General features: G+C 42.4%; 1 protein-coding gene across 1 annotated transcript in view; it reads left to right on the top strand.

Annotated features, from left to right (window-relative positions):
- Nucleotides 1-24,584, top strand: part of LOC126412093 (SURP and G-patch domain-containing protein 1) — a 167,358-nt gene that overhangs the window by 113,120 nt on the left and 29,654 nt on the right. The window contains exons 10-11 of the mRNA XM_050081513.1: nucleotides 7,487-7,735; nucleotides 9,485-9,645. Of these exons, the coding sequence (XP_049937470.1) occupies nucleotides 7,487-7,735; nucleotides 9,485-9,645 (410 nt within the window). The remainder of the gene's footprint in view (nucleotides 1-7,486; nucleotides 7,736-9,484; nucleotides 9,646-24,584) is intronic.

Below are 24,584 nucleotides of genomic sequence, written 5' to 3' on the forward strand. Positions count from 1 at the left end.
CGTCAGATTTAGAAGTAACTTCAGGTGTAACCCAGGGAAATGTGTTGGGACCCTTCCTCTTCATGTTGTATATTAATGACCTTGCGGACAATTTTAATAACAACCTCCAGCTTCTTGCAGGTGATGCAGTTATCTATAATGAAGTACTATCTGAAAGAAGCTGCATAAATATTTTGTCAGATCTTGATAAGATTCCAAAGTGTTGCACAGATTGGCAAGTTGCTTTAAATTTTCAAAAATGTAAAATTGTTCACAGAACAAAAACAAAAACATGGTACCCTAAAAGAATAATATCAATGAGTTCACACTTGGAATCATTTAGCGTATTTGACTGTATTCTGCAGATTAATTTTAATAACCAACAGCCTCAGTTACAACGTTTACCTAAAATTTACCTAGGTTTCAGTCGGGATAACCCCACGTTCTTCAGAGTAAAAGTAACTACTGTTTGTCCATCGTGGACATTGTCAAGCTAAAACTACAAATCCATAAATTATCGTCAGACTGTAAAAACTTATCTGAAACTGCCTCAGTCCCACTTCGCGACCGCGATGCGGCAGCCATGAGTGCTGTACTGGAACTGACCATAGCATCATGAGCCCCGCCTAGGCGCACACAATACCTTGCACCTACGCATAAACTGTGTGATAGTTACTTGTTGTGACAAGAAGCAAACCTAACTCCTGACCTTGAATTTACTAGTACAGTGAAATAAAAGGTATAGCTGAGGAAAAGGGCGTATATGTTATCCTGTGCAGAACGTACTTAGATCGATTATCTTAACATTTGTGAAGTATTCATTGGTCATGATATGAGGAAGATATCATGTGCTTACAAGGTATGGCCTGTCGAGGAAAATTTTGTGCTTAAGCACGAAGTTTAATCACCTAAAAAAAACTTAGGAGTTGGAAGGATAATATAAAGCCAACATTGTCATTATTATGACTTGGTCTAGAAATTTTTGAGACGTAAATGTTAAGCACTTGCTTAGCTATGGTTACAACGCATGAACATCCTATTGACTTAGCACACAAATGGTCATGACTGAACTTATGAACAGGTCTAAATCTAATCTGTAACACCCGGCAATACGGGCCATATAAAATAGATGGTCATTATTCAAGATTAGTGTATTTTACCTGAAATGGTCTAGAATCAAGTCAAAACTAATGCACGTGCCTGATTGAGCTTCTTGACGAAGTTATGGTTATGAGTTACAGAAAACACTAAAGTAGGGGATAATGTGGCGGCAATGGAGTACTCAGTTTGCCTTCATGGAGGTGATCCACACACATACTGTAAAATCTGTGTGTGGAACACTGCCATCGTAATTCAAGCCTGGTGACCACTGCCACTATTTTATATGGCCCTCAAAAGATTGATTCTGAGAGTTTCAAAGAATAAGAAGATAAACAGAATGTGGTTATAACTCACTCCTAGAGATCGAAATGATTAAGTAGCCCACTTCCCTATATGATACATCAACTACTTGGGTCTTAAAAACAAAATTGAAAAAAAGCGTTTTTGAGAGCTCCTGCAGTTCATCGAAGTTCATAACGTGCATCTTACGAATGAAAATGTTTCTTATATGGTGCTACAGTCTAAAATATTACGGCAGAGATCTTTCTTCTCTGTCTACTGTAGTTGAGGATTTGATTACAGATAAATACTTGTGACAAGCAAGAATATGGAGATGACTGCTGCTAGTTACATTCCCAGTAATTTAAGTTGTGTTCTTAGATTCATGAGTAACTGCATACTTGGAAATCGCTACATATTCGGAAAAAATGATGAATTATTTCTGACAAGAAAAAAATAAAGGTCGCTGTCAGTTGTTTCACTCACAATAATTTGATCTCCAGCAATTTCATATTTCGCTTTTTAAACACACACAAATCACAAAATCATTATTGAGGAAGTGTGCTCTTATGTGTAAGTAATAACGAATATTGCAGAAAAATCTTAACTTACATGAATAACAATGTCTCAGAACATGTTGCATATATGAAGATGAAAAAAAATTTTTTCACCCATCCATGCGCAAACCCGTGTCCTTTCGCATTGCATTCCGGCGTGCTAACCTCTTGGCCGTGCCAAACAACAGAAGCACAGTGCTCAATTCTCATACTATTTTGTAGAGGAACATAGGCTAACTTCATTGACAAACGGGGCTGTGTTAAGTCATAAATGCATTATAGTTTGGAAGGTTTCCAATATCAGGCTTCACATAACTGCTTTCCATTGTTACTTGAATGTTGTAAACACATTTAGATAATTACTAACTAAACCATTTGTGAGGAAAAGTACATAAAGTCACTAGTAACGTCAGTTCACACTCATGCAATATACATAAGCAGAGCTGATATCTTGATATTTAATGATATTTAAACTCTTATTTGCATTAAAAAACATGTATTTGGAAAGAATATTGACCGAGAACGTTTTTTTGTGTAATCATTCACAGTAACAACCTAACCATATTTCTAACAGAGGAAAATAGTCTATTATGAACTCACTTTCCAACCAGATATGTCCTCTGGTGATTCTTTAGTAACACAATCACTAAATCCAAAGCTAAGACTACTAAATATGTTTAAAATAACAAATTATAGGTGTACATAAACCACAGCTCACCGATCAACAGGGCCACACCGAAATCCAAAACCACTCGGTACAATTGTCGTAAAATCGGTGGGAGGACCATTCGGTAGTAGGTCTCAGAAGCTTACTGAATAGGAGACTTCGATAAAGAACCAAAAATGACATCACTACCGAGAGTAACCTACTACACCGCTCGATATGAACGATACAGAATAGGGCCCCAGGTAGGGCTAACGGAAGTTATTGAATGTATTCAAAGAAGGGCAGCAAGGTTTTTTTTATCCATGGGAAAGTGTCACAGTGATTCTGAAGGATCTGAACCCACAGACTCTTGAAGACAGATGTAAGCTATGCTGAAAAAGTCTAGTAACGAAGTTTCAAGAGCTGGCTTTGAATTATGACTCTAGGAATATACAACAACATGAGATTAGAATAACTGCAATATGCATCAAGGCATTCGGACAATCATTCTTCCTGCATTCTATACATGAATGGAATGGCAAGAAACCCTAATAACTGATATAACGGACATAACTTCTGCCATGCACTTCACAGTGGTATGCATAGTGTGGATGTAGAAGTAGATATAATAGTTCAGATGATCATGAAAAAGTAAAACTCAGTAAAGAAAATGAAATAGTTACTAAAATAAAAATGATTGAACTTAATTAAAGAATGTGAAATTGAAGGCCATTTAAAGAGAAAGATTCATTAATTTATTTAAAAATTGCTTGTACATTAAGAGGTTTTCTTATTTTTATACTGGGTGGCTATAATTAAAGTGCAGCTACTCACAGAAGTCCAGTGCAAGCTGTAACTATCTTATTGCAGTGACACTTGGGAGAGATTCTAGTGCATTAATGCAGAACTTCTTTATGCTGCAAAAAATTAGTTCCAAATTTTGCCACCAGGCGCAAATTTGGCTCTGTGAATGCAAGAGATGTATAGAAATACGAGGGCAGTTCAATAAGTAATGCAACACATTTTTTTTTCTGAAACGGGTTGTTTTATTCAGCATTGAAATACACCAGGTTATTCCCCAATCTTTTAGCTACACAACACTATTTTTCAACGTAATCTCCATTCAATGCTACGGCCTTACGCTACCTTGAAATGAGGGCCTGTATCCCTGCACGGTACCATTCCACTAGTCGATGTCGGAGCCAACGTCGTACTGCATCAATAACTTCTTCATCATCCGCGTAGTGCCTCCCACGGATTGCGTCCTTCATTGGGCCAAACATATGGAAATCCGACGGTGGGAGATCGGGGCTGTAGGGTGCATGAGGAAGAACAGTCCACTGAAGTTTTGTGAGCTCCTCTCGGGTGCGAAGACTTGTGTGAGGTCTTGTGTTGTCATGAAGAAGGAGAAGTTCATTCAGATTTTTGTGCCTACGAACACGCTGAAGTCGTTTCTTCAATTTCTGAAGAGTAGCACAATACACTTCAGAGTTGATCGTTTGACCATGGGGAAGGACATCGAACAGAATAACCCCTTCAGCGTCCCAGAAGACTGTAACCATGACTTTACCGGCTGAGGGTATGGCTTTAAACTTTTTCTTGGTAGGGGAGTGGGTGTGGCGCCACTCCATTGATTGCCGTTTTGTTTCAGGTTCGAAGTGATGAACCCACGTTTCATCGCCTGTAACAATCTTTGACAAGAAATTGTCACCCTCAGCCACATGACGAGCAAGCAATTCTGCACAGATGGTTCTCCTTTGCTCTTTATGGTGTTCGGTTAGACAACGAGGGACCCAGCGGGAACAAACCTTTGAATATCCCAACTGGTGAACAATTGTGACAGCACTACCAACAGAGATGTCAAGTTGAGCACTGAGTTGTTTGATGGTGGTCCGTCGATCATCTCGAACGAGTGTGTTCGCACGCTCCGCCATTGCAGGAGTCACAGCTGTGCACGGCCGGCCCGCACGCGGGAGATCAGACAGTCTTGCTTGACCTTGCGGCGATGATGACACACGCTTTGCCAAACGACTCACCGTGCTTTTGTCCACTGCCAGATCACCGTAGACATTCTGCAAGCGCCTATGAATATCTGAGATGCCCTAGTTTTCCGCCAAAAGAAACTCGATCACTGCCCGTTGTTTGCAATGCACATCCGTTACAGACGCCATTTTAACAGCTCTGTACAGCGCTGCCACCTGTCGGAAGTCAATGAAACTATACGAGACGAAGTGGGAATGTTTGAAAATATTCCAGAAGAAATTTCCGGTTTTTTCAACCAAAATTGGCCTAGAAAAAAAATGTGTTGCATTACTTATTGAACTGCCCTCGTATTTCCATATTTGATAGATTACGAATGGGATGCGGGCAGGAAAGGCCAAACAAATGAGAAAGGCATAAAGTTAATTGGATTATTAACCACTGCTTACACAGTTTGTTTGATATGAGTGTTGGAGATGGTGGTGAAATGTTGTATGGTGCCAGATGTACACCTGGTGACCAAAATTGGAGCATTTTTTGTGTGCATAAATCAGTTCTGCATCAATGGATTAACATATCTATCAAGTTTCTCAGTCATATGATAATTACAGGCTACACTTTACCTCTGTGAGTAGCTGAACTTTAATTGTAACCATCCAGTACAATTACACAGTTCAGAAAAGGTGGGTGGATCTTTCCGCCCTGGGGAGAGATCCAGGGCGCTCGGGTAGTGAAGCAACCATTGAAATCAAGTGTGTTATCTTCAGATGCCTTTTGTGCCACAGGGTAGTCTACTTTGCTCTTGGTCACAGAGTGTACTGCGTTTGACTGTTGTTATCCCATTCACACCAAAAAGTCGCTCCCGCAGAGCCTGGCCACCCGGTTAGTGTGTTAACTGCAATGACAAAATGCCCTTGCTCAGTATGTTGAGGATCTCACTAAAACCTGCACAGACGGGCTTTATCCCCCAGACTTAGTCCACTGTTTCCCCTCAAACCCCCAATCCTCCCACTGGCCCCAAGAATGAGCCACAAAGGAGTGTCCCCTTGATCACCCAGTACCACCCTGGACTGGAACAACTGAACCACATCCTTCACTAGGGCTTTGATTGCCTATCATCATGCCATGAAATGAGGGACATTCCGCCCGAGATACCTCCCACCCCTCCTAAAATGGGGTTCTGTCACCCACCCAACCTGAACAGCATTGCTATGGTAGCAGCCCTGTAAACAGCTAGAGGTACCATGGGATACAAAATGAGATATTACCTACTAGTCTGTGCACAATATGTCCACTGACATACACACATCAGCAGTACCATTTGCAATGGTGCCATGACTGTAAGAAGTGGACCAATGAGGAATGGGGTCACATGCTCTTCTTGGATGAGAACAAATTCACGCTGAGTAGCGATTCTGAATGTACCCTCATATGGTGGAGGTGGGAATGTGTAATGCACTCAGGAACATTGTCAAACATGGTTGTTTTGGTGGTCCAGCTGTTAAGGAGTGGCAAGGTATAATGTCACTTGGGGATACTGACTTCCCAATCTTTGAAAATGATACACTGATCGGACAACATTATTGTGACACTGTATCTCTTCCCCACATACCTCTTTTCGGTGTTGCATTCGGCCCTGACTTCTTTTTAATGCATGACAGTGTCCAACCACATCAGACAGTGGAGATGGAGCAGCTCTTGGAATGAGAGGATATTCGACCAGTGGACTGGCTTGACTGTTTCCCCAACTTAAAGCACGTCGAGCACATGTGGGATGCATTGGGGAGATGTATTGCAACATGTCCACATTCACAGCAACCATCCAACAGTTGTCAGCTGCATTGGTGGAGGAATGCAATGCCCTACCACAAGAACTCCTTCCCAACATTGTGGCCAGCGTGGAAGCACATTTGCAGTGACATGCATTTCTGTCTGTGGTGATCATACAACCTTTTAAGATCCATGTTCCACCTTTTGTAATGTCCAAGGGACCATCGTAAAGTACGGTGACTTAGTGTAGTTATTGTTTTCGAATAAAAATTTTCAGTTTGTCTCACCAGATATTTTGTTCAGTTACCTTCTGTAATGTATTTTAGCATTTCTTTCCCTGTATGTTCCAAGTTTCGTTGAGCTATGTTATTTGCCTGTGACACAAAGTGCAAGTTACTTCCGCCAAGTTTCGTACACCAGTGTACAAGTATGTAGGGTAATACTGAGGAGCTGTATGAAATAGGACAGTCACATCAAATCATTAGCATGGAGGGGGAATGGAAGACAGATTTGTCGCACCTCGAAATGAAAGTCTATAAGATACGCAACTGGTGACTTCTTCTAGAATTTTGTTTTAGTGTTGGGAGTCAAGGAGGCATGACAATAGAAAATGAACAAATTAGAAGAGAGCCTACTGGGATCATAATAGGTCAGTATAGATCATACAAAAGTGTAACAGAATTGTTCAGGGAACTTGAATGGTGATGATGTATTCTTGCAAAATTGTGTCGGGAAAATTTAGAGAATCTGTATTTGGAGAAGACTATGCGACCAGTATGCTTGCCATTACCGTATATCCCACATAGGGATCATGAGAATAAGATATGAGAGATTAGAGCAGGTAGAGAGACAGTCATTTTTCCCTCTCTTGATATGCAAATGGAATATGACAGAAAATCAGTAACATTTGTATGAAATATTTTCTGCCACACACTGTACAGTGACCTGTGGAGAATATATGTAGATGCAGATATCTCACACTGAAAATTGTTAATTTGTGGAACCTTGTGTATTAAAACTTTTTTTAATTAAAATTTGTTTGATTGTCTGTGTGAAGGCTCATTTTAAAGAAACTACTATTATTGTATTGATGTTTTTGTTTGATACTTCTCATGATCACTGTGGATTCTTTTGTGTAAATCTTATGTATTAATGACGTGTTCTTTTGAAACAGATAAATTTGCTTTATCAAGATATGCTCCGTAAGCGACAAGAAATTGAACGCCTTGCACGCGCTGGGAAGTTTAAGTATGAATATGACAGTGATGAGGAGACTGATGGAGGCACATGGGAGCATAGATTACGGATGGCTGAAATGGAAGCCACGCAGTTGTGGGCTGAAGAACTGACTAAAAAGGCTGAAGGAAAGCATCATATTGGTGATTTCTTGCCACCAGATGAACTGGAACGCTTTATGGAAAAGGTTTGTAATTGATTTAGCTCCTAAAACATATGATGAGCAATTGTTAAGAGTTCTCACCTTTCAGAGTTAATGCTATGAGGATGTTGAGCTGCTACTCCTGCTGTTTTGGCGTGTGCTGTTCTAAAACTGTAAAGAAACACACATTGTAATTTTGGTACACATTCATAATTTGTATCACTAACAAATAGCGACAAGATGGTATTTAAATGATACAAATTTTGCAGTACAAATTATACAAAATATATCTCTGTGACTTTTCATAACTGAAGACTAATATGTATTACAACATAAGATTGGGTTATTCACCTTCATATGATTCTTTTGTGACTTAAGTTTAACAATGTGGCCTGTTTTATGTTCAGTGGGTTCACAGCATGACATGTACAAAGTAATGAGAAACAATCCTTTAAAAAAACAATACTTTTAGAGATAATTTCCAGGAGTACCAATTATTATTTGTTCAATAACTTGTTCACTTCCTCAACCCCCCCCCCCCCCCCCCCCCCAATCTTGAAGACCCCTTCCTCCTTTGCTCCCTTGGGCGTCCGTACATTCCCTGACTGCCCCCTGATGAGCACACTGCTGCCCCCCCCCCCTCCCCCTGGACGCCCCCTCATTGCTCTTGTGCCCCCAACCCCAACCCCTCCCAGTTGCTTGCATACCCCTTCCCTGCCTCTCGTAGCTTGCACGCACCCTCCGTGCCTTTCATAGCTCACACACCCCTCCCTCCCTGTAGTTACCCGCACACCCCCTCCACGCCCCTTATTGCTCGCACACCTCCTCCCTGCTCTTCGTTGCTCATGCGTCCCTTCCCCCCCTCTCATTACTCGCACGTCCCTTCCCCCCCTCGGTGCTCACATGCCCCCTCCCCACCCCAATGGCATGTTGTTCCAAAGGAACATTGGCTGCATATTTTAGGTGGAGGTACAGCTACAGAACAGTTTAATATTGAATATGTTACAGTGTGACGCATACTATAAATACGTGTACATGTACGTTTTTAAAAAATTTTGTAAGACGTTTTCTGTACTATTATATAAGGCTGCAGCATAGTAACATTTAATGGCTATTTTTTTTTTAAGTGACAAACATAAATCAATAATAGAGGAAGCATTGAACCACAGACAGGCTCAATGAAAAGACTGCTAAACATTTAAGCCTTCAGCCAGAGGGCCTTCAGAAATAGAAAACACAAGCACATCAAACACACACATTGGATACAGTCTGTGGCCACTGTGAACACTATGAAAAGCTGTGATCACAATTACTTAATTTTGACAATATTCTGCTGTTCTGTTAGCGATGAATAGCCTGTATCCTGAGGATGGAAAAAATATCGGCAGTATATGGTTGAGAATCACCCGAAAATTTACTGTGCATTTCATGTTGAGGGCAGGATGATAAATATGTTGAGGCTGTTAAGCTTCATTCTAACATAAATGTATGGCAGGACAAACTTAACTGCCACTCATTGAATCTCTGTACGTAAAAAACACACACACACACAGAGGGAGGGGAGGGGGTTCCTCATCATTGTCACCACTATTAGATTCTGAGCATGTGGCTTCCTTATACTTGTATACAGATTATTCTTATGTTTATTTGAAATTTTCTGTAAACCAAGTAATGGATGAAATCAACACATTCATTTATAAACTGCTTCAGTTTAAATGGAAAGCTGACCAGCATAGCAGAGTGCCATAAAAGGGCTTTTCATGGGTCAAATATAATGCTAGGTTTCTTTTTTAGTTTCAGGCCTTGAAGGAAGGTCGAGAACCAGATTTATCTGATTACAAAGAATACAAACTTAAGGAAGACAACATAGGTTTCCAGATGTTGCAGAAACTTGGTTGGACGGAAGGCCAAGGTCTTGGCTCTGATGGAACTGGAATAGTTGATCCCGTTAACAAGTATGTTGAAATATATATTGAGGTACTGTAGTGTATGCATTTTGAAAAACAAGTACACCTAAATGGATTATTTACAATCTACTAGTGGTTTACTTATATTCTAACATAAACAAACCTTGTGTATTTACATGGTACAGTGTACACCCCGACACTTTTATGGAAAGAGACCCTGACCACAAAACCTTATGCTCATACATGATTCAGTGACTATTTTATTTATTTATTTACTCTACATTATAATCAATTATATAATTTTCTGTACAAGGTCATATTTGGTGCCTAATTTGTGTTTCTAGATTTAATTTAAATAAAATAATAACTCTGTAGCTACAATATAGCAAAAATTATTATTATTATTGTTGCTATCCCTATTTAATCTTGCTACTATATCTACCTCCGCCATTATTATCTGTTATATGTAACTATAGAAAATGTTCTTGCTGTTTAACAGCTTTTGCATTATAGATTCTTCCGTCATTCAGTGGCCCCCTAGTCCGTTCACTGTTGGCTCAGTGGGCACTGCAGAGGACACTGGGAAGGAATCTGAAATCTTCATCCATTTCAATTAAGGATGCAGTCTTTCTTTGCCTGCCCATTTTCCTCCTGGATGCAGTCTTTCTTTGACTGCCCATTTTCCTCCTGAGCTACCTGGTCACTTTTGAAAATCCTTTCGATGGTAGACAGTGCAAACTTCGTTAATCCAATCTGTTAAATTTTAGATGAGCAACAAAACAGTTTCTTAAAAGAATAGTAGAAAGTCATACAGGTAAAGGTGCTAAATGCGTAACTACGTTGTAGAAGACATGTTATTGACAGATTAGGGAAATACTTGCACTTCCAAATCTCTCTTTGATAATGGAGTTATTTGTTATTGGAATTAAGGGGTTTCCACAAACAGACGGAGTTTGATGTTTTCATTGCCTACCATCACCTTGTTCCTAGGGCACATTCTCATATTCAGTGTCGATCTTTGCTGTGTGACAACCCATGTCATCCTATCTAGGATTCTTTCTGCATGGAGACCTGTACTTCAATATTGCTGCTGTTCCAGTAGTGCAGGGGGAATATATTGGTTCAGATGATGATGTGCCTCCCAACCCATTTTGGACACAGCGTCAACAATATTGTTGAGGATCTGCTAGGTTAACTTGTGGTTAGGGTTCCCAAATTATTTTTAACCAAATTCAGTACCTTTTCCAAATGCCACTCAAAAATTAAGGATCAATGAGTCAAACTCAGGACACATTGAATTACTGTTAATATAGGCATAATAATAATAATTTGTTTTCACATAAACTACCACACCGCTGATGAGAAATTAAAAGCAGAATTGCTTATTCAATTTAGATGTAAATAAACACAGATGTCACACTTTGTGCATTGAAGATGATGATACATGCTCCTGGTCCTTCAGTTCTTTGTAATGGTGTGTATTTGCTCTAAGAATTTATTTTTGCTAAGTATCAAATTGTAGAAGCCCATATAAATGAGGCTAACAAACACAGTTTTTATCTTTGTCAAAGAATTGTTATTTCTAATTTGAGTCTGTTTTCATCTGCTCACAAGCTTTAATTGCATTAAAATATTGCATTAGAACCTAGAATAGCTAGTGAAAATTTGATTGAGCTTGTAAAACATTCGTTTTGCTTTTTGTGAAAATCAGTGAAAATTCCGTGCTATTTTTCATTGAACCTAACATTTGATTTAATATTACATCCAGCAGTTAACTTCCTCCCGTGCGGATCCGGGGATAAGAATAGGCACGCGGTATTCCTGCCTGTCATAAGAGGCCTTTATGTAATAGTCCCCTGTAGGAATTGACCTCCATACTTCCAAATTTTTCTGAAGAGCAAGCCAGTTGGGGAAGGGAGCCTTCATGGTGCATCGTGTGCATCGTGCATTGAGATGTTTCACCCCCCTTGTTCATTGTCGTATTGCAGTCCTGCTCATTCTCCATCTCTTGGGCGAGGATATATTCCTGGGTGCGGTTTCTGCCATGCACTATGCAGTGTCGCTTTCTGCACCGATTATGACCATGGACTTCTTTGCGCCTGATATCCAGCACGGCAGCCAGTCCAAGGACTCACTTCAATGCGCAGAAGTATGACCCCCAGTCATTCCCCTCCCTGTCCACACCATGGAAGCGGTAGGGGGGTGAAAGGTTAAGGATGGCAGAGAGACTTATTCACCCCAGTTCCTAGTTTGTACAAGAGCTGATGGGGAGTCTTTCGTGACGATGAAGCCTCAGTTATTTGTTGAGCATTTAGAGGACAAGTTTGGAGAGGTGGAGGGTTGGTCCAAAATGCGCTCTGGGGCAGTTTTGTTAAAAACAGCATCCTCCACCCAGTCACGGGCATTACTCGCTTGTGACAGGTTGGGGGATATTTCTGTTACCATCACGCCCCATAAGAGCTTAAATTTGGTCCAGGGCATTATATTCCGCAAGGATCTTATTTGGCAGTCTGATGACGAGAAAGATTTTGACAATGTTGACTGGAAGACTCTCTTTCAACTTCTGAAAGTGGCAGGGGTAAAATACAGGGAGCGAAAGCCTATTTACAATTTGTACAGAAACCAGATGGCAGTTATAGGAGTCGAGGGGCATGAAAGAGAAGCAGTGGTTGGGAAGGCAGTGAGACAGGGTTGTAGCCTCTCCCTGATGTTATTCAATCTCTATATTGAGCAAGCAGTAAAGGAAACAAAAGAAAAATTCGGAGTAGGTATTAAAATCCATGGAGAAGAAATAAAAACTTTGAGGTTGGCCGATGACATTGTAATTCTGTCAGAGGCAACAAAGGACTTGGAAGAGCAGTTGAACAGAATGGACAGTGTCTTGAAAGGAGGATATAAGATGAAAATCAACAAAAGCAAAACGAGGATAATGGAATGTAGTCTAATTAAGTCTGGTGATGCTGAGGGAATTAGATTAGGAAATGAGACACTTAAAGTAGTGAAGGAGTTTTGCTATTTGGGGAGAAAAATAACTGACGATGGTCGAAGTAGAGAGGATATAAAATGTAGACTGGCAATGCCAAGGAAAGCGTTTCTGAAGAAGAGAAATTTGTTAACATCGAGTATAGATTTGAGTGTCAGGAAGTCGTTTCTGAAAGTATTTGTATGGAGTGTAGCCATGTATGGAAGTGAAACATGGATGATAAATAGTTTGGACAAGAAGAGAATAGCAGCTTTCGAAATGTGGTGCTACAGAAGAATGCTGAAGATTAGATGGGTAGATCACATAACTAATGAGGAGGTATTGAATAGAATTGGGGAGAATAGGAGTTTGTGGCACAACTTGACTAGAAGAAGGGATCGGTTGGTAGGACGTATTCTGAGGCATCAAGGGATCACCAATTTAGTATTGGAGGGCACCGTGGAGGGTAAAAATCGTAGAGGGAGACCAAGAGATGAATACACTAAGCAGATTCAGAAGGATGTAGGTTGCAGTAGGTACTGGGAGATGAAGCAGCTTGCACAGGATAGAGTAGCATGGAGAGCTGCATCAAACCAGTCTCAGTACTGAAGACCACAACAACAACAACAACAACAACATGACGAACTGCGCCCCAGTTTGAATGGAGAGTTGTTCATTTCGTCCGGCACATTCATTGGGGTCCGAGGGATAATCAGGTTGCCACCGGTGCCTTCATCTTGGCCTTCGAGGGTGATATATTGCCTGAGAAGGCAAGGTGATGGTCTACCGCTGTGACATCAAGCCTATATCCCTCCCCCAATGTGGTGCTTTAAGTGCTGGAGGTTCGGCCATGTCTTCCCACTGTAATTCCACTGTCACATGTCGAGATTGCGGACGCCCATCACATCTGAATAATCCATGTGCCCCACCTCCCATCTGTGTCAACTGCAGTAAGCATCATTCACCTTGCTCGCCAGACTGGAGGATTTTACGGAAAGAGAGGAAAATCATGGAATATAAGACCCTGGACCAACTGACCTACACTGAGGCAAAAAGAAAATCTGGAAGGCTCCATCCGATGTGCATGACAATGTCTTATGCCGCCGCCATAACTGCAGTTCCAGCCCCATCCGTTGCACCAATTCTGGTCAACTCTCAGCGCTGTAAGACTACACCTGCCCCCTTGATGGTGGGGTGTGCTTCCCTCCCTAATGCTCCTCCACTACTACTTCGAGAGCAATTCCCCCCCAACCATCCTGGACGTCCATCCCCACTTATAAGCCGGAGAAGCTTTGGCTCCTCTTGCTCAGAATGGGTCCCTTGGGTCCCTTCCTTCCCAGGGTTCGCCTAGTGGGAAGTATGACGCCCGCCAGTGGCTGAAGTGTCCAGAAGCAGCTCGTTGTAGGGCTTCACAATCCTCCTCAGTTCCGGAGACTGAATCCGTGAAGCCCTCCCAGCCAGAGAAACCAAAGGAGCAATGAGAAAAGTAAGAAAAGAATACCCCTAAGACCAAGGAGATTGCGGTCGCATCCTCACCACCACTGTTACCTACCAGCTCTGCGTCTGAGGATGAGATGAAGATTCTGGCGCCCACCGACGACCTCAATCTCACCTCTACCGCAGACGTGATGGTTCTAGATTCAGGCTCTCCTTCGGTGGCAGTAGATGACCCGGTGGCATAATCTGCCTACTCGATCCCTACACGCCTTTTTTGGCGTCGGATGATGTCGTTCTTCAGTGGAATTGCAGCTGTTTTTTTTCCACCACCTTGCTGACCTCCGACAAGTTATCAGCCTTCACCATTTCTTCTGCATTGCTCTCCAGGAAACTTGGTTTCCAGTGATGCGAACCCCTACCCTCTGTAGCTCTTGGGGTTGTTATAGGAATCGGGCAGCTTATGAGAGGGTATCTGGTGGAGTCTGCTTCTACGTCCTTAACTCTATTTACAGCGAGTGTGTCCCTCTTCAAACACCTTTAGAGGCTGTCATTGTTAGGGGGTGGACACCTCGGGCTGTTACTGTCTGCAGTCTCTATCTTCCACCAGATGGTGATGTCCCACAGCATGTATTGGCTGTGCTGATAGCCCAACTGCCGCCACTTTTTCTGTTAATGAGGAAACTTTAACGCCCATAACCCTTTTTGGGGTGAATTGGTGGCAACAGGCCGAGGCACTGTCCTTGAGCAAGTGTTGGCACAGCTCGACATTTCTCTCTTAAATAATGGTGCCACCACACATTTTTGTGTGGTGCATGGCACGTACTCAGCCATCGACCTTTCTGTCTGCAGTGCTGGCGTTCTACCATCCGTCCACTGACAACTTGTCTGGTAGTGACTACTTTCCGATCATTCTGTCGGCTTCACTCTTCTAGGTGCCTTCCCAGATGGGCTTTGAATAAGGCTGATTAGGACTCGTTCGCCTCCATTGCCACTGTAGAGCCTCTTTCTCATGACGCCCTTAATGTGGTGGTTCACATGGTCACCACTGGTATTGTTTCTGCAGCAGAATCTGCAATTCCCTGTTCTCCTGGGTTTCCTCGGCGGAGGACTGTGCATTGGTGGTCACCAGAGATCGCTGAAGTGATTCGTGATCGCAGGTGGGCATTCCAACATCATAAGCGAAGCCCATCACTGGACCAACTCATTGAATTTAAGCGGCTCCATGCCCGATCCCAATGCCTTATTTGCCGATGGAAGCAGGAGTGCTGAGGAAGGTATGTCTCCATAATTGGCATCCGTACCTCTCCATCACAGGTATGGGCCAAGATTAGGCGACTCTATGGCTATCGGAATCCCGTAAGTGTACATGGGCTTTTCCTAAATGGAACTGTCTGTACTGACTCCAACATTATTGCAGAACGCTTAGCAGAGCATTATGCTCAGAGTTCCGCTTCTACAAATTACCCGCTGGCCTTCCGCTCCCTGAAAAAGCGGTTGGAACGTCCGAGCCTTTCATTCCGTACGTGCCACCCTGAATTATACAATCCTCCATTCAGTGAGTGGGAATTCCAAAGTGCCCTAGCCACTTGCCCTGATACGGCTCCCGGGCCAGATCGCATCCATTATCAGATGCTCAAACACCTCTCGGTGGACTGCCAGTGACATCTCCTAGACCTTTTCAACCCTATCTGGGTCGAGGGTGAGTTCCATTCTCAGTGGTGGGAAAGCATTATCACACCAGTGTTGAAGCCTGGCAAAAACCCACTGGAGGTGGACAGCTACCACCCCATTTCCCTCACCAACAATCTGTGCAAGTTGCTGGAGCGTATGGTGAGCGGAGGTTGAGTTGGGTACTTGAGTATCAGAGCCTTCTGGCTCTGTCTTAGGGTGGGCTCGTTAAGGGCCACTGTGCCACCGATAATCTGGTCTGCCTGGAGTCTGCCATCCGTATGGCCTTTGCCTGTCATCATCATCTGGTTGCCGTCTTTTTTGACATGCGGAAGGCATACAATACAACATGGTGACATGACATCCTCACCACGCTTCATGGGTGGGGTCTTAGGGGCCTGCTCCCGATTTTTATTCAGAATTTTCTGTAGCTCCATTCCTTCCTTGTGCAAGTTGGTCCCTCCCAAAAGTTCCTCCTGAGTCGAGGAGCAAGGGGTCCTGCGAGGCTCTGTCTTGAATGTCTTTTTGGTTGCTATCAATGGGCTAGCTGCAGCTGTTGGAACGTCCATATCGGCTTCTTTATATGCTGACTTTTGCCTGTACTATAGCTCCACTGGGATTGCGGTTGCTGAATGGCAGCTGCAGGGTGCTGTCTGCAAGGTGCAGTCGTGGGCCGTCACGCATGGCTTCCAGTTTTCGGCTGCCAAGACTTGCGTCATGCATTTCTGCCGGCGTCGCACTGTTCACCCTGAACCGTGGCTTTATCTTGACGGCAAATCTCTTGCTGTTTTGGAGACGCATCGGTTTTTGGGATTGCTTTTTGATGCCCGGTTGACTTATATTCAGCAGCTTAAACAAACATGCTGGCCGTATCTTAACACTCTACGTTGCTTGAGTCACACCAGCTGGGGTGCTGATCAGTCTACCCGTCTCCGACTGTATCAGGTGTTGATTCTGTCCTGTCTCGATTATGGGAGCCTGGCCTACGGTTCAGCATCATCTTCCGCATTGCAGTTGCTTGACCCCATACTTCACTGCGGGATCCAGCTCGCAGCTGGTGCTTTCCACACAAGCCCTGTAAACAGCCTACTTGTGGAAGCTGGTGTCCCTTCATTGTGGATCCGGCGCCAACAACTACTGGCCGCTTAACATGCACATGTTTGTAGCTTGCCCGGGGATCCAAATTACAGATTCGTATTCCCCAACTCGGTCGCCCATCTTCCAGAACGGCGGCCCCAGTCAGAGTGTACGATCATGGTTCGCATCCAGGCTCTTCTCTCTGGGCTTGAGTTTTTCCATCTCCCACCTCTTTTCCGGGCCCATATACGTATACCCCCGTGGTGTGTGCCCTGCCCATGCCTTTGGCTGGATTTGGCACAGGGCCCAAAGGACTGAGTCCCTCCTGAAGCCCTCCGCCACTGCTTTCTTTATGTCCTTGACACGCTTCATGGCTCTGATGTCGTCTATACCAATGGTTCGATGGTTGTTGGTTTAGTTGGTTATGCTATTACTCTTGGGGATCATTCTGAACAATGCTCATTGCCGGCTGGTTGCAGTGTTGTCACTGCAGAGCTGGTTGCCATCCCTCACGCTCTAGAGTGTATCCAGTATATCCGCTCCTACTCAGGTGAGTCCTTCATCATCTGTAGTGGCTCTCTGAGCGGTTTACGAGCTATCGACCAGTGTTTTCCTTGCTCTCGTCTGTTGATGGCTATCCAGGTGTCCATCCATACTCTTGCCCGTTGCGGCCGCTCCGTGGTTTTTGTGTGGACCCCGGGTCTTGTCGGCATCCTGGGTAATGAATGTGTTGACACTCTGGCTATCGGTGCACTGGCCCTGGAGATTGGCCTTTCGGAATGTGATCTCCAGTCTGTATTGCAGCAGGAAGTTCTTGGTACCTGGGGTGATGAATGGCACACCCTGCCTTCACCCAACAAACTTTGGGTTATCAAGGTGTGTGATGCTCCTCCATGCAAGCCTCTAGCAAGAACTCAGTTGTTCTCTCCCGCTTACGCATTGGCCATACCTGGCTGACGCACGGTCATAAACTGCACCCCAAGGACCCGCCTCTATGTCACTGTGGATCAGCGTTGACAGTGGTCCACATCTTGTTGGACTGTTCGCTCGTAACTGCGCTCAGGCAGACATTTGTGCTGCCTGATACGCTCCCAGCACTTTTAACAGATGATGCTGCAGTGGCAGCTTAGCTTTGAGTTTTATTCATGCAAGGGGCTTTTATCGCTCAGTCTGAGGGTTTGTCTCTTTTGTTTGTTGAGCCTGGCCTTGGCCTACGGTTTTAGATTGGGGTTTTTAGTGTGTTTCTTCATGATTGGCTTTTCCTTTTTTTGTTTCCATCATTGGCCAACCACTGTAACGCTCTGTGTGTTTTTAATTCCTCTTTTCTGGTCTTTGTCTGTGTCTTTCTTGATCTGTGTCGTCCATTGTCATCTCCGTTGCTTGTTTTTCTTCCTTGTGGGTGTTTAATGATCGTGGAAAAAGGGACCGATGGCCTTTGTAGTCTGGTCCCTTCAACCCCCATAAACCAACCAACCAACGAGCAGTTAACCTTCACGGTATTTACTTATGCAACAGTAGTCATAAAAACATTCTCCCTCATCTACAGTTAATTTCATGACATTATATTTTACACAACATTGGTAGTTGGAGCTAAATGCATGGGACATTCCATTTCAGAAATTGTTAGGGAATTTAATATTTCGAGACCCACATTATCAAGAGTGTGCTGAGAATACCACATTTCAGGCATTTCCTCATACCACAGACAATGCATTGGCCAACGGCCTTCACTTAACAACCGAGAACATCGGTGTTTGCGCAGAGTTATCAGTGCTAACAGACAAGTGACACTGCATGAAATAACTGCAGAAATCAATGTGGGATGTATGAGGTATGTATCCGTTAGGAAAAGAGGCAAAATTTTGCATTAATGGGCTATAGCAGCAGACAATTGAGTGCCATAGCTAACAGCATGAGATCACCTGTAGTGCTTCTCCTGGGTGCACAACCAGAGGCGTGCACAGAGCCTGAGCGTCGCGCCCTGGTACTGTAGTGTTGGCTGTCGGGCGAGCCTCAACGTAAGCTGCCCAGTCAAGCCGCACAAAGCCCAGCTGGTCTGTGTGGTACCCCACCAGAACCCGAGTCCACCTGCGTGCACCCGTGTAACTCGGCTGCTCGGCGAGTCGCACGCCAGCCAGGCGTAACAGTATTGCAAGTGTGAAACGAAATCTTTGTACTGACCTAAGTTTTTGTTGACTAATACGGATGTAAGATGGTTATATCACAGCAGAAATGTTCTCATATTGTATAACATTTATCTTTTTCTCACCTGGTACACCTTTTCCTAGACAAAATCTGACTTCCGGCTGTAGCTTATTTGACATAAATTTTGTTAAAAATGATCAGTCAAAATTCATTACCTCACAGACCAAACAGAAACCTGTGTGACCTGCAAGACCGCCCTGGAGTTTGGGAAATCTGTCTAAATTTCTATCAGATTGAGCACTTTGATACCCGTCACTATTTTCTAGTAGAAATTTGTCTTACTTCAAACATAAATGTCAAGAATAAAGTCAAGGAACATTTGAAGGGATTTGGAAAAGTTTCAAACTCTATTTCTGTGCTCTGTCTAGTAATGACAACTGGTTTTTCAGTCACTGGGAAGAGACAATAATTTTGGAATCCACATAAAGTGCAAATGTAAATGAACAGCTATACGACACTTCCAGTGACTAAGTTTTAGAAAATAAATCTTTCTCACCCATAAATTTCTGGTTGAGCTTAAAGATGGAGTTTCCAGTGCCATCAAATAAAGCAGTAATAAGTTTATTATTTGTCTCGTCCACATATCTGTACAAAAAGGCCTTTCCTTCTTACATGTATATAAAAAATAAAACCAGAAACAAACTTAAAAGCGCATAATCTGAAACTGTCTTTACCTTCTGTGGATCCTGATTTCAAAGTTACGTCACATGCAAAGCAGACGGATCTTCCTCAACAAATTCCGAGGAAATGTTGAGCCAGTTAATTTCATACTTGAAACTTTCAAATTAACAGAAACATGTAAAATACTTTAATATTGCATATTATACCTATCCATTCCGCAAACGCTTCACCAGACCTTTTGATGTGGTACAGGTGAAATATAAAGCATTATAAAAGCATTAGGGCTGTTAAACTCTTTGCTTTGTATTCAGTTACTTCCATGTTACAGTAAGTTCTTTTTTGTGTTATGTCCATGATTTCACATTACACATTATTTTTCTTTGTAAAGGATCAAGAGCACCTTGTTCCTAGCGTATCAAACATTCATGATTATTGAAGGAGTGCCAATGATTCAGAAAGCAATTCCATGCTTGTATGGCCAGTCTTCTCAGCGCTGCCTGTTTCCCTGTTCTGCAAAGTCCTGTTGACATCCCGGCTTGGCCATGTACCCAAACGAACCATGTGTCTCGATGGCACATCGCTGCCTGTGCACTCTGTTGCTTATACACTTGAACTTGACTACCCAAGGTGTGGACAACAGGACAGAGCAGTCGGCCACAGCTGGGCTCCAGCTGAGAAATGTGGCGCGATTCACGACTCTGTTAACAATCATATCGTTTGGACCTTAGGTGATTGGAAAACAATGACCTGGTCAGATGAGTCCTTGTTTCAGTTGGTAAGAGCTGATGGTAGGGTTTATGTGTGGTGCAGACCCCACAAGCCACAGATCCAGGTTGTCAACAAGGCACTGTGTAAGCTGGTGGTAGTCCATAATGGTGTGGGCTGTATTTACCTATAATGGACTGGGTCTTCTGGTCCAACTGAACCAATCATTGACTGGAAATGGTAATGTTTGGCTACTTGGAGACCATTTGCATCCATTCATGGACTTCATGTTTCCATGACAGTGCACCATGTTACTAGACCGCATTTGTTCACGATTAGTTTGAAGAACATTCAGGACAATTCAAATGAATGATCGGCCACCCACATTGCGCGACATGAATCTCTTCAAACATTTATGGGACGTGATCAAGAAGTCAGTTCATGCACAAAATCCTGCACTGGCAATACTTTCACAATTATGGATAGCTATAGATGCAGTGTGGCTCATTATTTTTGCAGGAGACTCCCAATAACATTTTGAGTCCATGCAATGTCAAGTTGCTGCACTATGCCAGGCAGGAGGAAGTCTGTCATGATATTAGGTGGTGTCCCATGACTTTCGTCACCTCAATGTAAAAAGCTGTGGTGATAGCGTTAAATTGAGTAAGATCCATTCACTTTCCACCTCACTTAAACAGTGAACACTGTTGGATGAAGTATTTAACTGGCTTGAAAGGCATTGAGGGATGATAAAGGAGAGTAGATTTTTTTGAAAAAACCTTCAGGTTGATAGGACACTTATCAAGGGATAGGAGGTAGGATTTTAATGCTTGGGAAAAATCAGTGACTCTTTCAACAGCTGGTTTTATCACAACTTAAAAGTCTCTTGCATTTTACTTCAGTGAACTCACAGAAAGCTGTTAAGTTTTAAACACCTGCAGCATAAATATGTAAATGTTGGTAGATTTAACCAATTATGGTTGGTACATCAATGGGTAAAATCACTGTTGACAGTTTAAGTTGCATTGAGCACAGTATGAACATGACATCCTACACCTATTAATCATCATCACTTTTTATGCACCTTAAAATAAAGCCGGTTTTTATCTTTCCTTCTCTTCCCTCCATAATTGATATTTGTGGTGTCAGTCAACATTATCAATTGAGATGGCCAAGTAGTTTGCACACTGGACTCATATTCAGAAGGACGGTAATTCAAATCCCTGTCCATCCATCCAGATTTAGGTTTTTTCTGGTCTCCCTACAGCACTTAAAGCAAAAGCCAGTTTTTGACTTATTTTCCCCATGTTGCCGTATTCTGAGTTCGTTGTTCCATCTCTGATGACCTTGTTGTCAACTTCATGATAATCACTAATCTTTCTTCCTTTCTTTGTCCTTTCAGCTAGAATCGCTACAACCTCTTTCTTAAGATAGAACTTTTCCAACACCTCTAAGATATATGAAGTCAGATGCTTTGCACCTCCAACACCATGGTTCACCAACTCCAACATTCACAGTATGATGCCTTCCACGAACTTGAAACACAAGTTATGCGCCACTTTGTAATATGCAAATCTGGTTTCTTACACCAACAGTTTCTTATCCATATCTGAATCTATCACTGACAAGCGATTAACTTTTGATCTTGAAGAGCTAACTTCAAATCAGGTCTATGCTTGTTGGACTTACTTTTATTGAAGATATCAATCACAGCCGTTGTCTCTGTGTGGTAACCTGAGCAGCCTCAGATTAAGACCCTTGTATCACCACTTTTTCCTATATTGGAGGCACCTCTGGAACTCACTTTTCATTATGGTGTTCGGCTCCTTCGGGGATCATGTTTTTATCTTGTCAGTGGCGACAAAACGACACCATTTAATGAGTGTCTTCAGCCTCAAGAGTAGAAAGAAATCACAGGGGATTGTCAGGTGAATATAGTGCTGATGCAACATAACAGTTTCATTTTTTCCGAAAAATCATGAACAGTCATTGAGGTGTGAGTGAGAGCACTAACAAATGAAATTTCCACAAGTGGTTTTTCCAGAATTCTAGTAGTTTTCTTCAGGTTGCTTCGTGTGAACAGTGCACAACTTTCAGGTAGTATTCCTTATTGACCATAGGACCATATGGTAGAAACTCATTGTACACTGTCCCGTTGTAATCAAAGAAAAAAGTCAGAAGAACCTTAACATGCGATCAAACTTGTCATTTTTCTTTCCCCCCCGGACTGTTTCCATTGGGATAATTGGGCCTTGGTTTCAAAGTCATACCAGTATACCCATGTTTTGCCATCTGTTGTAACGTTCTTGAGAAGTTCTCTATTAGTGTTGACTTCCTTTAGCAATTTCTGAGCAATATCTTGTGATGTCATTTTTGGTCAAAATTCAGTGATTTCAGAACAAATTGTGCTGCTACCTATTTCATACCCAAACTATCCACAAAAAAAAAAATTGCTTGTCACGAGCTAAAGGATATACTGACATCATCAGCAAATTCTCTGATGATGATTCAGAGATTTTCCTGAATCATTTTCTTAATTTCTTTCACATCGTCATCAGTAATTGCTGTGCTAGGGCATCCAGGGCAGTCTTGGTCTTTGACATCTTCTCAACCTTCTTTGAAAAGCTTATACCACTCATAAACTCTTAATCTTACTCACAGTAGATCTGCCAAAAGCCACAGTCAGCATTCTGAATGCTGTGCTGCACTTCATTTCATTTTTCAAGCAAAATTTAATGCACATTCTAGCATCCATTTTTTTCGAAAGTAAAAATTTATGGAGAGCTTGAAAACATTCAAACATTTCCGACTGTCAACAATAAACTAAATATTCAGAACAGCTGAAAATGCAAATGTACATCAGCAACTTGTGTTCCAACAAGATAAAAAAAATTGGATGTCAGATGTATAAAGCTTGCAAAATCAATTCCCTTGTGATTTTCAGTTGTCAACTATTCTGATTGCTCTACAATCAGATTGTACTGGGGGGCTCCTGTGGCATCAGTCTGCAATTATCAAAGGGTGGTGCACTTTGATAGGGTGACACAGCAGCATTGGGCTCTTTCTCCTATGAAGAGATTTCTGTTCTAATTTGTCTTATCTCATAAGTTGTTTGTGGATGTAAGGTGTTTAGTGCCATAGATGGACACATCACATAGATTGTTCACCGACTGCAGCTGACGTTTACCAAGCTGTGCCTTGTTATGTTGCATATTTGCATATTTGTTTGACAAATCTTTCTCATTGTTGTTGTTGTTGTTGTTGTTGTGGTCTTCAGTCCTGAGACTGGTTTGATGCAGCTCTCCATGCTACTCTATCCTGTGCAAGCTTCTTCATCTCCCAGTACCTACTGCAACCTACATCCTTCTGAATCTGCCTAGTGTATTCATCTCTTGGTCTCCCTCTACGATTTTTACCCTCCACAGTGCCCTCCAATGCTAAATTTGTGATCCCTTGATGCCTCAAAACATGTCCTACCAACCGATCCCTTCTTCTAGTCAAGTTGTGCCACAAACTTCTCTTCTCCCCAATCCTGTTCAATACCTCCTCATTAGTTACGTGATCTACCCACCTTATCTTCAGGATTCTTCTGTAGCACCACATTTCGAAAGCTTCTCTTCTCTTCTTGTCCATGTTTCACTTCCATGCATGGCTACACTCCATACAAATACTTTCAGAAATTACTTCCTGACACTTAAGTCTATACTCGATGTTAACAAATTTCTCTTCTTCAGAAACGCTTTCCTTGCCATTGCCAGTCTACATTTTATATCCTCTCTACTTCGACCATCATCAGTTATTTTACTCCCCAAATAGCAAAACTCCTTTACCACTTTAAGTGTCTCATTTCCTAATCTAATTCCCTCAGCATCACCTGACTTAATTTGACTACATTCCATTATCCTCGTTTTGCTTTTGTTGATGTTCATCTTATATCCTCCTTTCAAGACACTGTCCATTCTGTTCAACTGCTCTTCCAAGTCCTTTGCTGTCTCTGACAGAATTACAATGTCATCGGCGAACCTCAACATTTTTATTTCTTCTCCATGTATTTTAACACCTACTCCAAATTTTTCTTTTGTTTCCTTCACTGCTTGCTCAATATACAGATTGAATAACATCGGGGAGAGGCTACAACCCTGTCTCACTCCTTTCCCAACCACTGCTTCCCTTTCATGCCCCTCGACTCTTATAACTGCCATCTGGTTTCTGTACAAATTGTAAATAGCCTTTCGCTCCCTGTATTTTACCCCTGCCACCTTCAGAATTTGAAAGAGAGTATTCCGGTTAACATTGTCAAAAGCTTTCTCTA

Source organism: Schistocerca serialis, chromosome 7, assembly GCF_023864345.2.
Source record: "Schistocerca serialis cubense isolate TAMUIC-IGC-003099 chromosome 7, iqSchSeri2.2, whole genome shotgun sequence".
NCBI lineage: Eukaryota > Metazoa > Arthropoda > Insecta > Orthoptera > Acrididae > Schistocerca > Schistocerca serialis.